The sequence below is a fragment of the Ochotona curzoniae genome, unplaced genomic scaffold, assembly GCF_017591425.1.
Source record: "Ochotona curzoniae isolate NIBS_2020 unplaced genomic scaffold, NIBS_Ocur_1.0 contig_1014, whole genome shotgun sequence".
Classification (NCBI taxonomy): domain Eukaryota; kingdom Metazoa; phylum Chordata; class Mammalia; order Lagomorpha; family Ochotonidae; genus Ochotona; species Ochotona curzoniae.
The window spans coordinates 50,926,977-50,942,954 of NW_024464920.1; the positions used below are offsets into that span (position 1 = coordinate 50,926,977).

Sequence of the window (15,978 nt, forward strand, 5' to 3'; positions counted from 1 at the left end):
TGGATCTGTTTCTTTGGAGGCCAGCCAAGGACCAGTGCCAGGGCTTGGCGCATACAGCCTCCAGCTACAGCAGTGGCATCCCATCCAGTTTGTGTCCTGGCTGTTCCACTTCCCATCCAGCTTCCTGCCTGTGGCCTGGGAAAGCAGAAGGATGGCCCGGAGCCTTAGGCCCTGCATCCACATGGGAGACCCGGAAGAGGCTCCTGGCTTCTGGCTCTGGATCAGCTTAGCTCTGGTTGTGGCTATTTGGGGGGTGAACCAGTGGATGAAAGATCTTTCTCTCTCTCTCTCTCTGAAACTCTTTCCAATAAAAATGAAAATAAAATTCTGAAAAAAAAAATTTAAACAAGTGAAATCCACAGCTTTCTTCTGGCCCAGGAAGGGTGTTCTGAACCCCAAAGGGGGAGGAGGGAGTGAGTCTACCTTAAGCTTGACCCTCTGCCCTGGAGGAAGCACATTTCCCGTTTGCGACTGGCTGCTCTCACGGTCCAGGCTGGGCTCTCACTCTCCTGCCCGCAAACCCTGCGTTTTCAGAGGCCCGAGCAGTGGCTGCGTGACCGGGCGAGTGAGGCAGCGCCACAGGGCTGCCAGGCAGCGGGGGCCCACCGGCTGCAGCTGTTCCCCGCCACGCTGACAACTCCCGGATTCCTCCCACAGGGACTTGGGCCTCGGCCGACGTGATGAGGCTCGTTTTCTATCAGAAGGCTGAATTCTAACTGACAAATTGGACAGGTTCCCTCCGGCGCGGGTTCGCAGGCTCTGTCATTCGCACTAAGCGCTGATTTATAACGTCTCCGTCCTTGCCAGACACTCCTGCTCCCGGCCATGAAGACGGCTCAGAAATGGGGGGACCGCTTGGGATCCCAGCCTGCAGACATGCGTGCTCCGCCAGCAGGCCGCCCAGCCTTCCCTGCTCCATCCATCCAATGGGACTCCCCGCTCTCACCCCTGCCGTGTTCAGGCTCAGTGCAATCCACATTCAGTTTACAAGTTTCTGTTCTAGGAGCTGAATGGAGGCACAGCAGGTGAAGCCAGTGGCCACAACCCTGGCAGACCACGGCAGAGCTCTGGCTCAAGTCCCGGCTGGTCCAGGGGCCTGGGCCTCTGCACCCGTGCCGGAGACCAAGATAGAGTTCCAGGCTCCTCGGCATCGGCCAGGCTATTGATGCAATTCGGGAGGTGAATCGATGGAGGGAAGATCTTATATTCTCTTCTGCTTGGGTGTAACTGTCACTGTTGGTTTGTTCGTTTGTGGTTTTTTTAGGTTTATTTATTTTCATTAGAAGTCAGATAGACAGAGAGGACGAGAGACTGAGAAGAAGATCTTCTGTCTACTGGTTCATTCCCCAGCAATGGGCAGGGCTGAACCTATCCAAAGCCAGGAGCCAGGAGCCTCCTCTGGGTCTCCCTTGTGGGTGCAGAGCCCCAAGGACTTGAGCCATCTTCTGTTACTTCCCCAAGCCGTTAGCAGGGGTTGCTCGGTGCTGGCACAAGCTTCAAGAAGATGCCCACATGGACGAGGGCTGGCTGCAGCTGCTCCCCATGAGCCGTGGAGGAGGAACATCCACGGGCCCGCGCAATACCCAACTGGCTATTCCTCCTCCTCCAAGCACTACATCCCATATGGGCACAGGTTCATGTCCTGGATACCCCACTTCCAAACTAGCTTCCTGTTTATGGCCTGAGAAGGCAGCAGAGGATGGCCCGATGCTTTGAGACTGTACCTGCATGGGAGACCTGGAAGGAGCCCCTGGCTCCTGGCTTCGGATCACCTCAGCTCCAGCTGTTGTCTCCCATTCCATTTCTGTAATTCTGCCTTTCCAATTAAAAACTACACACATATTTTAAAGCAAACGAACATGGAGGCACATCCACATTTCTCACTGGGCTGTGAAGCGGCCTGTGGATGCTGGGCAGCTGCAGCCTCCCTCGCCAGGTGTGGCCGCCCCTTAGCTCAGACAATGCTAAGGACACCCTTTGGGGAGATCCTCTGCTCCCCAGGTGACCAGAACTACACACACTCAACCTGAAACGCCGTCATTTACAGGAAGACAAAGGCCTGGCAGGCACAGGAAAGCTGGACAAGGACGTGCGAGGGAGGCACAAGGGCAGAGATGACACGTGTGCAGCTGCATTTGTTTCATGTAGTTGTAAGGAAGGAAGACGGGGACATTTGCTATCAGCCAGTTCACTTCCCACGATAGCCAGACCCAGGCCGGGCGGAAGTCAAAGCTGGGAACTCAATGCATGACCACAAGTGAGTGACAAGGCCCCGCCTGCTGCAGCTGCCACCTGCTGTGTCACACCGGACACGCTGGACGCTCCCATGTGGACGCAAGCATTGTAGGCAGGCACCCCCACTGCTCCAGATGCTCGCCCCAGGAAGCCAGTCTGAACCAAGGGGCAGGGAGATCTTTCCGGAAGAGCTGCTCAGCCCCCACTCCCTGGAGATACTTACCCACCAGCACCAAAGCCTGAGATGATAAACAGCCTCCCTGAATGTTGTCTCCCATTGGGAGTGGAGGTGGAAGGCAGGTGCTGGGGAAAAGTCACAGACGGGGAGGCAGAAAGCAAAATGGTCCTGTAGCTGGTGTCTGAGGCTGGATGGAGACGCAGTCACCACACGGTGGGTTTTCCAGGCCGGGGGCAGAGGAGAGTGGCTGGCTCTGGGACCTTTGCCACCTGAGACTGTCCACTGGTCCACTGGCATCCGGGCCGGCAGGAGGCACTTCCACCGATGTCCACCAGGTGGCACTCGGCCGTCTCGAATGACGGCTGGGGTGTCCTGCACAGGGAGCCCCTTCCAACCTGGCACCTACCTCCTTCCCTGGAACACTGCTCTCCCGTGGGCTGCAGCACTTCCTGCTGAATGGCTGGCCCCTTTGTTTCCGACCCCTGCCAGCACGCGCTTCCTTCCGCTCTGTGTGCTCCCGGGTGGCCACATCCCACTGTGTGGCCCTCGCTGGACGTGCCCCAGAGCCCAGGGAGTGCTGCACACCACCACGTGGCACCCAGCTGTCCCTGTGTCCTCGCCCCTCCTCTGTCTCACTCTTTAAGGCTGCCGCGTCTTCACCTGCGTGTTCCCGCCGAAGGTGGCCAAATGCGGGGGAAACGTGAGCGTCTACACCCAGGGGGGCATGAACGAACTGAAAACGCCCAGCCACTGCCACCCTGGACCGCTGCGCACTTTCAGGCCCCTGGGGGAGGTGCCCCAGCCTTGGGGGCCGTGGGGGGCAGGTGTGAGAGACGCCTGTGGGGAGGATGGCGTTGGGGTGGGCAGCCAGGGATCCCTGGGCACTCCTCAGCCTGTTCTCCCTCAGGTCTGCTCCCAGGAGCCCAGGCAGGCTGAGGGGCAGGTGCAGAGGGACACCCCGTCTGCAGCTGCACCTACACAGTGGAAGGGGGTCTTTGTGGCATGACAGTAGAGCAGCGGTTGGTCAAAGCCTGCGGCGGGGAGGGCCGCCCACGGGTACCCTTGAACAGGTGCGAGGCCCAGGCCCCCTGGGAGTACAGATGTGGACGGGAAGGTGTGGGCCTGCCACAGGTGTGGTCGCATGGGGGCATGGCCTTTACTCTCTCGGGTTTCCTTTAACTGAAGGGTTCGAAGGTATACGTGGAAAATCCCAGAAACAAAGCCGTGTGTTCTGGAGTGCGTGTGTAAAGTCCCGCCCCAGCAATGCCTGCTGTTGCTGCAGCATCTAACAGTGTGCAGGGCCTGCCGGCCCCTGGGCAGCCTGCTGTTGCTGCAGCCTCCCTGGCACCCGTTCCAGAAGGTCGAGGCAGCACAGCATGGCATTGTGGGAGGCGGACAGCGTTCATGACGGTTTTACTCGAGTGTGCTGTCATCGCCACTCTAAGTGAATCATTTGTAAAGTGAACCTTGTCACAGGGCTAGGAGGGGACGAGGGGACAGCCCATTCCACCTGGGGTCTTGGAGGCACCCCAGGAGGCAGGGTCTGCCAGCGACCCCACCCACTGGGGACAGGCTCCCTTGCAGGGCATTACCCTTCTATGGGGTTGACATGTGCATTTGGGCTGTGGTCCCTTGCCAAGGTGGAGCAGGGCCAGGCCTCCATGCCCATGTGCCTGAATACCCAGCTGTGCCATGCGGCCCATGCCACTTCCCTTGCAGGTCACTCCCTGGACCTGCAAAGACCCTGGCGCGGGGCAGGATTGGAGCTCCAAGATGGACATGAACCATTGAGGCCCCGGGTGGGTGGGGAGCTCCAGGCCGGCCTGTGGGAGGAACAGCAAGTGAATAACATAGAAACGAGGGGCTGGGAAGTACAATGATGAGGTGGAAGGGCCACCAAGGAGCTCGGTGTGAGGAAGGCTGAGGGGCAGAGGCCAGGGCAGGTGAGGTCAGGAGCGGTGGGACCCAGGAGCTGTACTCAGAGGCTTCCTGGGGAGTGGCCCAGTCTGCCAGCCCCTGCCCACACCTCCGGGGCCCAGCGATCCTGCCCTGTGGCTGCCCACACCTAGTGCCTGGTCTCACTGCGCCCCGATCTCCCACTCCCGGACCACAGCTTCCGGCCGGCCCCACCCCCACGGCCCCTGGCTGGGGCTGCCAACCCTCCTGACCACCTGGGCTGCAGCCCAGCCCAGCTCAGTGGCCAGTGCCCTCAGCTGCCGGACCTCTGTCTGCCCCCCTCATCCGGCACAACCCGAGCCCGGGGCTCTGTGGCACCTGTCCCCCCACCCCCACACTCCCAGGGTGGATAGCCCACACCAAGGACACTGGGGCCCACAAGCCAGGGCGCCCAAGGTCAGCTCCGCCTCCTCCTGTCTGTTGCAAGTGCCTAACCTCTTTCCCAGTGGACCAAGGAAAGGGGGCCGGGAAGGCAGGCTGCCTGCACGTTGTCCTGTGTGTGCACACAGCGCTCTGCTGCTGTGCCAGCTCGTGCGCTGCCAGCTAGGGAGCTGCGGACCCAGAGCGGCACAGTGGCCAAAGCCCTGACAGCCCCTGAGTGGTGACTGTGGGCTGTGAGACTCCAGACCCTTCCGTGTGCTTGAGTCAGAGCTGGGCAGGGTGCTTCCGGCCAAGGCTGCCACCAGCTGTGAGGCTGCTGGACAGTCTCCTGGCCTCTGTGGTTTTAGACAGACAGACAGACAGACAATAAAGAGAGAAGTGACAGGCTGTGCAGTAATCAGAGCGTGCGTGAACACCGGCACAGGACGGCTGGCTGAGCCAAGGCAGGTATGCCGGTGGACCCTGCCCGTAAGGAGACACATGTCCTGGACGGGTCACCTCCACCCACGCACTCACCCGTGCTCAGATGAGCTTATGGGGCTGAGTGAGAGAGGCCCCCGCTGTGGAGAGGTTGAGGGGCTGTTTCTGGGGTCAGCCCATTGTCCAGGGAACAAACGGGCCCCTGGAGAAGAGACCTGCCACCTCACTGCGTGGGACAGGTACCTCAGCCGTCAGCCTCTCCCTGCAGGCACAAAGGTGGCTGGGTCAGCGCCGAGGGGGTGCACTCGACAAGAGGCCAGGGGACAATTTGGGGGACATCTCACCCCAGCTGAGATTCCTGGGAAGTGGCGGGAGAGAAGTGCTCTCAGGAAGCTGTGGGGAGTGAGTAAACTACGACTGTTCTCAAATAAGTAAACTTAAACTTTATTTATTTGAAAAACAGAGTGACAGGAAAGACAAGATTCTTATTCCTCCAAGAGGCCCCAACTGCCTGCGTGTGGCCAGGCTGAAGCCGGGAGCCTCATCCGTGTCCCCCATGTGGGTGCAGAGGCCCAGGCCCCAGGGCCGTCCTTGCCGTTTCCCCAGGCACCTTGGCAGGGAGCTGGACTGGAAGTGGAGCTGCAGGGACGCCAACCGGTGCTCATGTGGGATGTCAGCTTGAAGTGCAGCCACAGGGCGACCCCAGGACTCCGTGGTCGCGAGCCTGTGCTGCTGGGTGTGTGCGTGCCCACGGCCTGGGCACAGCACCTGTCCCAAGGTAACGGCCCAGGTCTCCCTGGGCGTTGCTGTTGGTGGTGGCATGCAGTGCTGTGTGATCCCCAAAGCTCCTTGTGTTCCAACCCGTGCCCCAGGAAGGTGTTTGGCTGCGTATCAAGGAGTTTAGGTTGTTCATCAGCTCGTCTTGATGTGTAGAAGTGGGGCCAAGGTCCTCACAAGGGAGAGAGGGAGGCAGTGAGGCCCCGCAGGAGGACACCGCTTTTACTGAGGCTTGTTACGGCAGCCTCAGGCGCAGGCTCGCTGCGCTGTGACCAGAGCGACTCCTACCTGTGTGGCCCTAGGTGGCAAGAAGCTGGGGGTGTGTGCCAGCGCAACTGAGGGAGGCAGAGGATGCTTGCTGGTGCTGGGGCACCTGATGGGATTCAGCTCCCCACGGACAATCCTGGCCACGTGCTTTGTGTCATGGCCAGGAGTTCTGTAACCGCTAGGGCCCAGGAGCTGCCCTGGACAGCAGCAGGTCTCGGGTGCCGGAGGCCTGCGCAGGAGTGGTCCAGCTCACGGTGCCGGAGGCCTGCGGAGGAGTGGTCCAGCTCACGGTGCCGGAGGCCTGCGGAGGAGTGCCGGAGGACAGGTCCAGCTCTGCCCCTGCTTGTACCCTGGGAAGCAGCAGGTGACCACAGCTCAGACACCTGAGCCCTCCCACCCACAGGAGAGTCCTCATTGAGGCTTGGGCTCCTGGTGGCAGCCTGGCTCAGCCCCAGCTGCTGTGGGCTTTGGGGGTGTGAACCAGAGGACCGTCTCTCTCTTTCTGCCTTTCCAAGCAGAATTTTAAACATTTGACAACTTGTGGTAGGAGTGTGAAGTTTGAGAAACCATCACAATCTCCTGATTGGAGGGCTCACCACAGTCTGGTACTTCCAGTGGTCTCTCGCTTCCCCTCCAAGCCCAGCCCTATTGTCACCCGTACCCAGGCCAGTATTGACCCACTTTCCGGTTTCGTAGCTTCTGCCTTTTTTGGGGGGGCATCGTGGAAACACAATCTGGCTTCCTTCCTTCTTTCTTGCAGTTTCTTGTAGATTTTTAAAAATTTATTTGAAAATCATTGTTAGAGACACAGGGGTCTTCCATCTGCTGGCTCACTCCCCAAGTGGCTGCGACAGCCAGGGCTTTTTCCAGATCTTGTGTGTAGCTGCAGGGGCCCAAGCGCTCTCCCAGGTCATCAGTACGGAGCCGTGTTGGAAGTGGAGCTGTTGGGACTTGAACCAGCACTCGCATGAGATGCCGATCTTGCAGATGACAGCTTAACTTGTTACGCCACAACATTTTCCCCTCTTTATATTTTCCTAAAGATGTATTTATTTGGACCTGGTGCAGTAGCCTAGCAGCTAAAATTCTCACCTTGCATGTGCCAGGATCCCATATAGGCGCCAGTTCTAATCCTGGCAGCCCCACTTTCCATCCAGCTCCCTGCTTGTGGCCCGGGAAAGCAGTTGAGGACGGCCCAAAGCCTTGGGACCCTGCACCCGTGTGGGATATCCGGAAGAAGTTCCTGGATCCTGGCTTCGGATCGGCATAGCATCGGCCGTTGTGCTCACTTGGGAGTGAATCATCGGACAGAAGATCTTCCTCTCTGTCTCTCCTCCTCTCTGTATATCCGACTTTCCAATAAAATAAATAAATCTTTAAAAAAATAAAGGATTTATTTTAGACAAGGCAGAGTTGGAGAAATTCGGTCTCCTAGTCACCGGTACACTCCCCAGACGCTGCAATGTCCGGGACTTGACAAGCCCAAAGTCAGGAGTTCAGAACTCTGGGTGGGTCTCCCATGTGGATGACAAGGACGCAGGCGCTTGGGCCATCTGCTGCTCCCAGGAATGAGCGCAAGCAGGGATGTGGGTGGCGCAGGTGGCCCCACAACACTGACCTCCAAGACTAGCTTCTCATTGCTCCTGCCACACATCTAAGCGAGCTAGCTTTCTGAAACAGATATCTTACGTCTGCTGGTTCACTCTCCAAGTGGCCACAATGGCCAGAGCTGGGCTGCTCTGAAGCCAGGAGCCAGGAGCTTCTTCTGGGTCTCCCATATGGATGCAGTGGAGCTGCTGGGATTAGAATCAGTGCCCCTGTGGGATGTGACACCACGGGCAGAGGCTCAGCTTGCACTGCACTAGCCTCATCAGTATTAACGGTCATCGTCCAAGCTGATATGGGCAGTCACCGGACGGCACTATCTGGACCCTCCCAACAGCCCAGTGAAGTAGTTAGAATACACTGCTCTTCCTCTTCACGATGCAAACAAGCAGAGGCTTAAAGACTGGGTCACGTGTCCTAGGTCTTTTAGAATCTTCAAAAAGATACAAGCAGGGCCCCGTGATCTGGGTCTGACTAACGCCCAAGCTTCAAAGATGAACTTTGTACAGAGGACCAAGTTGCTCAGCCTGCAGGCTGTGGGAGCACAGCCTGGCTCCTGGACCCCCGTGGGAGCACAGCCCCGCTCCCGGACCCCTCCACTCCACCAAGGAGGGCAAAGTAGCCAGAGGCGATATGTAAACAAATGGTGGCGGCAAAACGGAAGGGGAAAGAGGTGACTCAGCCCTGCTCAGAACGGCTGCCTTTCCCCACCCCCTTCCTTTGCCCCAACCCTTAGGGTTTTCTTTTCAACAGATATACATATATATATATATATATATATATATTTTTTTTTTTTTTATTGCACCACTTCCTGGCACAAGAACAGGATGAAGAAGACATGAAGCCATTAGGTATGGAGGTTGGGCGTCCAGGAAAAGCTCTCCAGCTCTGGGGAAAGTCAACGACAAAGGAGAGACACGCTTCTCCAAGAGCTGCTCCTGCCGATCTGGTGGAGCGGGCGTTGTGTGCCCCACGTTTCCTAGCAGGAACCAAGGAGAAAGCTTTAGACGGAGGAGCCAGAATGCCGGAACTCTGGCCGCTGCCATACCTCGTCGAGGGGCCACTCCTCTCTTCTTGCGGGAAACCACCGCATTTAGGTCCAGACACGGGGGCCACGTGCCACTTTGTCCACCCTCACCGAATCTCCCTCGCCTTTCTTTCTTTTTAATTGATGCATCTACTTCTTTCTTGATTATTGAGCTTCTGTTGATTCAATTCTTATGGAGTGGGCTGGTGACGTCTCCCTGGCTAAGGCACAGGTGCGGCTCTGACACAGAGCAACGAGGTTCCGCCAAGCTCCAAGTCCTCGGGCAGCTGCCCACACCCAGCGTTGGCCTAACCTGCTTCCTTGGGCTTCTCTTACCCGTTTTGTTCTGTTTGATTCTGTTTCTCTCTCACTTTGTAGACATTCTCCCTTATAAGGTTTGTCTCTCTTTCCCATCTTTCCTGCCAATTTGGATTGTTGCATTTTCCTTTTCTTATTTACTTCATGCGTTCCAAACAAAGACAGAGCCGCCCTTTGCCGACTCACTTCTCAGACGCTCCCGACCAGCGCTGGGCCAGCTTGGAGCTGAGAGCCAGGAATTCGGCGGCGTCTCCAACGTGGGTGGCGTGCGCATGAGGCTGGGGTCTGCAGGCTCCCGCCCGGGCATTCTGACATGTGAGGCATTCACAACTGCAAATCAAGGACTCTGCCAACTCCTCGCCCTAAGGCTTCTAGCTTAGTGATACACAAGGTACGTGAGCAGACTGGATGACACAGAAAACACCAAGAGCTTTGGGATAAATTTAAATAGCTTGATCGAGGACTTAGCAAGGAAGGCAGCAGGCTGCAGGTGTCTGCGAGATGTGAGCAGGCAGAGGCGAGCCTCCAGGGGCGCCCAGGGGCCAAGCAGTGGGAGCACCCCGGGAAGGAGGACGGAGAGGGCAGAGGCAGGCGGAGTCGGGTGGAGAAGCAAAGCAGAGCTAGCAGAGGCCTTTGCGGCCGAAAAACTCAGACACAGAACTCTATTAGGAGCGGGATTAAAATGGCCTTATGTTTTTCTCATTTTTGATGTATGTTTTTAAAGCGTCTGGTACGTAGGGAGGAAATCAATGAGCAGCATATTGCAATGTTCCAGGCGAGAAGTCTAAACATTATGGGGAACGTGTTCTGGAAGACTGAGCATTCATGGCAGAAAGACTAAGGCTCAAGACCCGGATGCAGGATGAAGGCAGTTTTCTGCCCCTTGCCCTCAGGGAGAACACGGGGGCGGGCACAGGGAATGTTGAACACATTGGGCACTGGCGCATGGCTGGCACACAGTGGTATCAGTGCAAAGCATGAAGACAGAGTCAATTACATGATGACACTGAAGGCACCACAGGTTGACAACCCCTTACCTGAAAAAAAAATCAGGATTTCAGGATTTTTAAAAAACATTTGGAATTTTAAAAAATTGGAATATTTGCATATGTCATAATGGGTTATCTTGGACCCAAGCACAAATGTGAAATTCATTTATGTTTTCTATGCACTTGATACATATAAGGTCTACAGTTGAAATTAATTCATATCAAATAGACCTTATTCACATGACTTGAAGGTAACTTACTATCTTTCAGTGAAGGACATCAGGTCTCATGGCGTGGCTCCTCCCACTGAGGTGTCACTTTGATACAGTTTTGGATTCTCTGATACTGTGGATTCCAGATTTTTCCATTCACCTGTCTTTAAGACACTTGCTCGTGCAGCTTTCATTTCTCTTGCACTCTGGTGGCCTTATCACATCTTTCCTTTCTGTTTGGTAAATGTCATAACTGCCACATTGCAGCCAGACTTCTTACGGTTCCGTTGGAATGCAGAGGGGACAGCGGCCCCGGGACAGTCTGTCAGGTTCAGTCAACTCTGGGCCTTTCTCAGTGGAATGCGGGTCCCTTTAGGATGGCGACCATCTCTCTTCAGCACGCAGCACTGGGCCTGGCCGCCGCGCTTGTGCAAGGAAAGTGTACTGGACAGAATGCATGGCAGTTACTGTTAAGAAAACACGAATTACCCACGCATCCGCTCCCTGGCGTCTGCCTTGTCCGTCGTATTCTCAATCAGGCCTGCTAAGAGACCTGATGTTGAGCAGCAACTGACCAGCAGTTTTGGGGGCTGGATGGACAAGCTGGTATGACACGGCTCCAACTTCCAGGGGGTCGCGTGGGGGGGTACATCGGCTGTGCTGGGGGGCGCCTCGGCCCCACGCCCCTCCCTCAGGACCTCTCAGCGAGCACCCCTCCTTTGCCTTTGCGGGGTGAGGCTGACTGTGGCCCCTCTGCAGGGGTCCCCGTCTCCCCGGGGTGGGCGGGCAGCCACGGCCCCCAACTCTCTCCCAAGGAGACACCTCAGGCCGGGACCCTCTCCCCCTGAGCGGGCAGGGGCAGGGCGGCCTCGGTCCTCGCGCCCCTCCGTCTCCCACACCTCCTTCCGAGGTCGGGGCCCCCTCTCCTCGGGGGGAGCCCGTCCCAGCCCCTTCCCCGAAGGGGAGCCTCCGTGTAGGACCCCACCTCGACTCCTTTGGGGAGCCCCTGGCACCCCCACCGCTCGCCGACGCGCAGCTTCCGCCCGCGCCCCCTCCCCTCAGGCGGGACTTCCGCCGCGCCCCCTCCCCCGCCGCGGCGTCCCCTCCTCCCGCCTGAGGCGAGCAGGGCTGCTTCGGGCGCTGCGGACTCGGCCGCGGGCAGCCCCGGGGGTCGCTGCGGGATCCGGCCGCGGAGCTGTGCGGGACGCGTCCGGCTCCCTACGCCTCCCTCCCCGCCTTCCGCGGCCGCCGCCTCCTCCTCCTCTCTGCGCTCTGCCGAGCTGCGAGCGGCAAGATGGCGGCGCCCAGGCCGCCGCCTGCCCGGCTGTCGGGGATCATGGTGCCGGCGCCCATCCAGGACCTGGAGGCCCTGCGCGCGCTCACGGCGCTCTTCAAAGAGCCGCGCAACCGGTAACGGGCCGGGCCGGGGGGCTGCCCCGGGCGGGGAGGGCGCCCCCGGCCCGGGACCCCGCGGGCTGCGAAGTGGGCGGACCCCCGGCGCGGAGCGGGGCCGCCGAGGGCTGGACGGGGACAGGCAGTCCTCCCTGCCCGGACCCCGGCACCCCGAGGCCTGCGTGCAAACCGGCGGGAGCGGCAGGCGCAGCCCCCTTGCCTGGTGGCGCGGAGGGGTGCCTGACTCGCACGCGATGGGTTTAGGGTCGTCTGCCCCGGGCCTGCTGTGTCTCGTGGCAGTGAAGCTGAGCAGTGCCTTCCTGCTGCGGTTGTTCGGGGATTAGCTGCGATAGAGAAGGCGTGTCGGGTCCTTAGGGCATACCTACCGTGGGGCGCTCAATAAACCCTTCGGGTGCAGAGTCGGCTTGGTACCGTGTCAGAGCCTCCCTTTGCTCACTAACTCAGACTTGAAGCATCTGTCGAGCGTGAGTGCAATGGTGGCTCCTGGCCGGTGGCCGAGAGTGAGAAAGGCTGCTCGGTCCCCTTCACTGTCGCGTGTTGCTGTGGGGTGGCATTGCCATGCACGTGGACCCCGGGAGAGGTGCGGATGCCAGGGGGAGTGTGTCAGGATTGCCTCAGTTGCGTGCCTTGGCTAGGAGAGGGTTCCCACCACGTCCGCCATGGCTTCGTGCCTGCCCCGGGTCCCTGCACTGCGTCTCTGGGCCTGTTGAGATGTTAGTGTCTGGCCCAGGGGAGACAGTCCTTGGAACTGTTTATAACCAAGGTCTGGAGCCAGGTTACAGGGCCTTTCTTGGCTTGGTCTGTAATGAAGGGAGCTGCAGGGGACGACTGAAGGTTTAAAAACATTTTATTACAAGACTTATGTACTCAAAAGGCGCAGTGACAGAGAAAGAGTTAATTATTGTCCATCTTTTGGCTTCTCCAAATGGCCGCAGTAGCTAGCCCGGCCAGGCTGAAGCCAGGGGCTCCCTTGGGGTCTCCCACGTGGATGTGGGGCCCCACGCCCAAACTATGCTGCTGCTTCCCCAGGCGCAGGAGGAGGGAGCTGACTTAGAGACGTCCCAACTGGGACTCAAATCAGCACTCATAGAGACAGGAGATGGGTCTGTTGCAAGTGGGGCTTAGCTCCTCGCACCACAGTGCCGTCCTTGAAGATATTAAAAAAAAAAAAGATTCATTTGAGGGCCCGGTGCCAAGGCTCAGTGGCTAGATTTTTTTTTTAAGATTTATTTATTTTTATTACAAAGTCAGATATACAGAGAAGAAGAGAGATAAAGATGAATATTTTCTGTCCAATGATTCACTCTCCAAGTGAGCGCAATAGCCAGTGCTGTGCTGATCTGGATCCAGGAGCCAGGAACTTCCTCCAGGTCTCCCACGTGGGTACAGGATCCCAAAGCATTGGACCATCCTTGATTGCTTTCCCAGGCCACAAGCAGGATGCTGGATGGGAAGTGGAGCTGTCAGAATATGAACTGGTGCCCATGTGGGATCCCGGTGCTTGTAGAGTCAAGATTTAGCCACTCACAGTCCAGTGCCATGGCCTAGCGGCTAAACTCCTCACCTTCAACACACCAGGATCCCATATGGACGCCGGTTCTAATCCTGGCAGCTCCACTTCCCATCCAGCTCCCTGCCTGTGGCCTGGGAAAGCAGCCGAGGACGGCCCAAAGCCTTGGGACCCTGCATCTGTGTGGGAGACCGGGAGGAAGCTCGTGGCATCAGATCGGCTCAGCTCTGGTCGTTGTGGCCATTTGAGGAGTGAACCAGTGGATGAAAGATCTTTCTCTGTATCTCTCCTTTTCTCTACATAATAAATAAAAATTAATCAATAAAAATAAAAAAAAATCTCAAAAAAAAAGGTTTATTTAAAAGAACCTCAGAGAAAGGGAAGGCCGGCAGGAGTTGGACTGGGAGCCAAGTGGGTGGGCCGATGGGTGGGCCTCAATGCCAGGAACCCTGGGGGTGGGGGTCCCGGGGGTGGCTTCATCTCATGTGCAGTGCTTGCTCGCTTTAAAACTATTTTTGTCCTACTTGGAGGGCAGAGGGGGGGACAGACAAAGATCTTCCAATGGTTGGTTTATCGCCTAAATTCCCACAATATCCAGGGGTGGGCCAGATGGACACCCTCTGGGTGTCCCACGGAGTGGCCAGGACCCAGATTTCGGTCCCGCATGGGCTGCCTTGCCTCCCAGGGTACGCTCCCTGGAAGCTGGCTTGGAAGCGTGCTCTGTGGTGTGGGCATGGCTGTGTTCCTTGCTCTTCACTGTAGGCTTTTAGAGGAGTGGCACGGTAAGATCTGTGTGGTGGAACAGTCTCTGCCTGACGCTGGAAGACGAGGGTAAGATAGTAAAGCTGGATGCAGGGACCTAGCTGCCCAGTGAGAGGAGTGAGGTGCAGGGGGACATTGTCCTTGAGGAAGGCCTCGTGTCATCGGAGGCAGGGACCTAGCTGCCCAGTGAGAGAGGAGTGAGGTGTAGGGGGACATTGTCCTTGGGGAAGGCCTCGTGTCATCGGAGGCAGGGACCTAGCTGCCCAGTGAGAGAGGAGTGAGGCTGGAGGAGGACACTGCCCTTGGCGAAGGCCTGGTGCTGTTGTCCTGCGTGAGCAGCACTGCAGTGGGACCTGGTGGTCAGGGGCGCCTGGTGGCGAGGGGCAGAGCGGCCAATAGCCGGTAGAGTGTAGGAGGGGAGTTCTAAGATGCAAGAAGTGTGTTAGGACTGGTGTGTTATGGTCCCCTGGGACTCCTTGGTGCCCCGGAGAGGCACCTGCGCGGTGTGGCAAGCACTGTGCAGAGCAGTGGCGGGCAGGGGGTGTCCTGTGGGTTCAGTAAGTTTTGGGTTCTCATTTTGAAAGTGGGTGGTGATAGCCACTTGGCAGGGTTGTTGGGAGGATCTGGGATGACGTATGCTTGATGCAGAATAGATGCCATTTGTTTAGGATCCCCTGTTTTTTTTTTTAAGATTTATTTATTTTTATTACAAAGTCAGATATACAGAGAGGAGGAGAGACAGAGAGGATTCACTCCCCAAGTGAGCGCAATGGCCGAATCTATGCCGATCCGAAGCCAGGATCCAGGAACTTCTTCTGGGTATCCCACACGGGTGCAGGGTCCCAAGGCTTTGGGCCGTCCTCGACTGCTTTCCCAGGCCACAAGCAGGGAGCTGGACGGGAAGTAGAACTGCCCGGATTAGAACTGGCGCCCATATGGGATCCTGGTGCGTTCAAGGCCAGGAGTTTAGCCACTAGGCCACGCCGCCGGGCCCTAGGACCCACTATTAAAAATGAACTGAGCAGCAAGTGACTGGGAGCCCGGCCTTGTTTTTTTTCAGGAAGATAGTAATTTATTCTAATTTTGAGTAAGATCCTAGGTTCTCATTGTAGTTGTAGCAGCCCATAAGTGAGAGAAATGTTTCCACTTTTTCGTTTTTGCCTTTCCATTGATGTTTGATTTATTGATTGATTTGAAGGAGGGACAGAGAAATCTTCCACCTGCTGGTACACTTCCCACATGGCTACAAGGGCCAAGGCTGGGCCAGGCTGAGGCTGGAAGGCAGGAATGCCAGCCTGTCCCATGGGTTGAGGGAGCCCAGTGTTTGGGCGAATTCTGCTGTGTTTTAGGTACATTAGCGGGAAGTGGGGGTTAGGGAATCCCACCTGCTGTGAGGTGGCCGTGCTGCAGGTGGCTGCTTAACTAGCTGTGCCACAGTGTTGGTCCTCAGTGGTCGTAACTATGTCAGCACAGTGTGGGATGTTGAATCCTTCCAGTTAGGCTTCCGCTTTCCCCCCTTGAATTTAGAGACTCGCTTCTGCATGAGGCGAGTTACTCGGTGACTTCTCAGATGAGGCTGTGTTGGACATCGCAGCCTCTTTGCGCTGTCTTTCGCTCCTTTTCTCTATTGGATTGCTTTCTGATCAAGCCGCTGTCCCTTGGTGAGGACACTTGAGTGCCTGTGGCTGGGGATCCATGTGGTAAAAGCCCAGCCGTGAAGAGTGGCTTGAAAGTAGATGCTCTCAGGCCCAGGCAGGCCTGGCGCTCAGGGCTGTGTGAATCCTAGCTGTGGGGGGTCGGCAGGCAGAGACAGAAAGAGCTTCCCTCTGAGTGGGAGTGGCCTGGGAAGGAAATAGTGGACTCCTCCCTCTTGAAAGGGCACGGAAGCGCACGAAAACTAGGGCAGGGGCTGGGGCGGTTGGAGAGAC

The 15,978-nt window shown here is 57.4% G+C and overlaps 1 protein-coding gene across 1 annotated transcript in view; it reads left to right on the plus strand.

The window, feature by feature from the left end:
* Positions 1 to 11,518: 11,518 nt before the first annotated feature.
* The window catches only part of ATXN10 (ataxin 10), a 126,201-nt gene continuing 121,741 nt past the window's right edge, over positions 11,519 to 15,978 (plus strand). Inside the window, exon 1 of the mRNA XM_040987435.1 lies at positions 11,519 to 11,775. Coding sequence (XP_040843369.1) covers positions 11,660 to 11,775 — 116 coding nt within the window. The 5' untranslated portion in view covers positions 11,519 to 11,659. The remainder of the gene's footprint in view (positions 11,776 to 15,978) is intronic.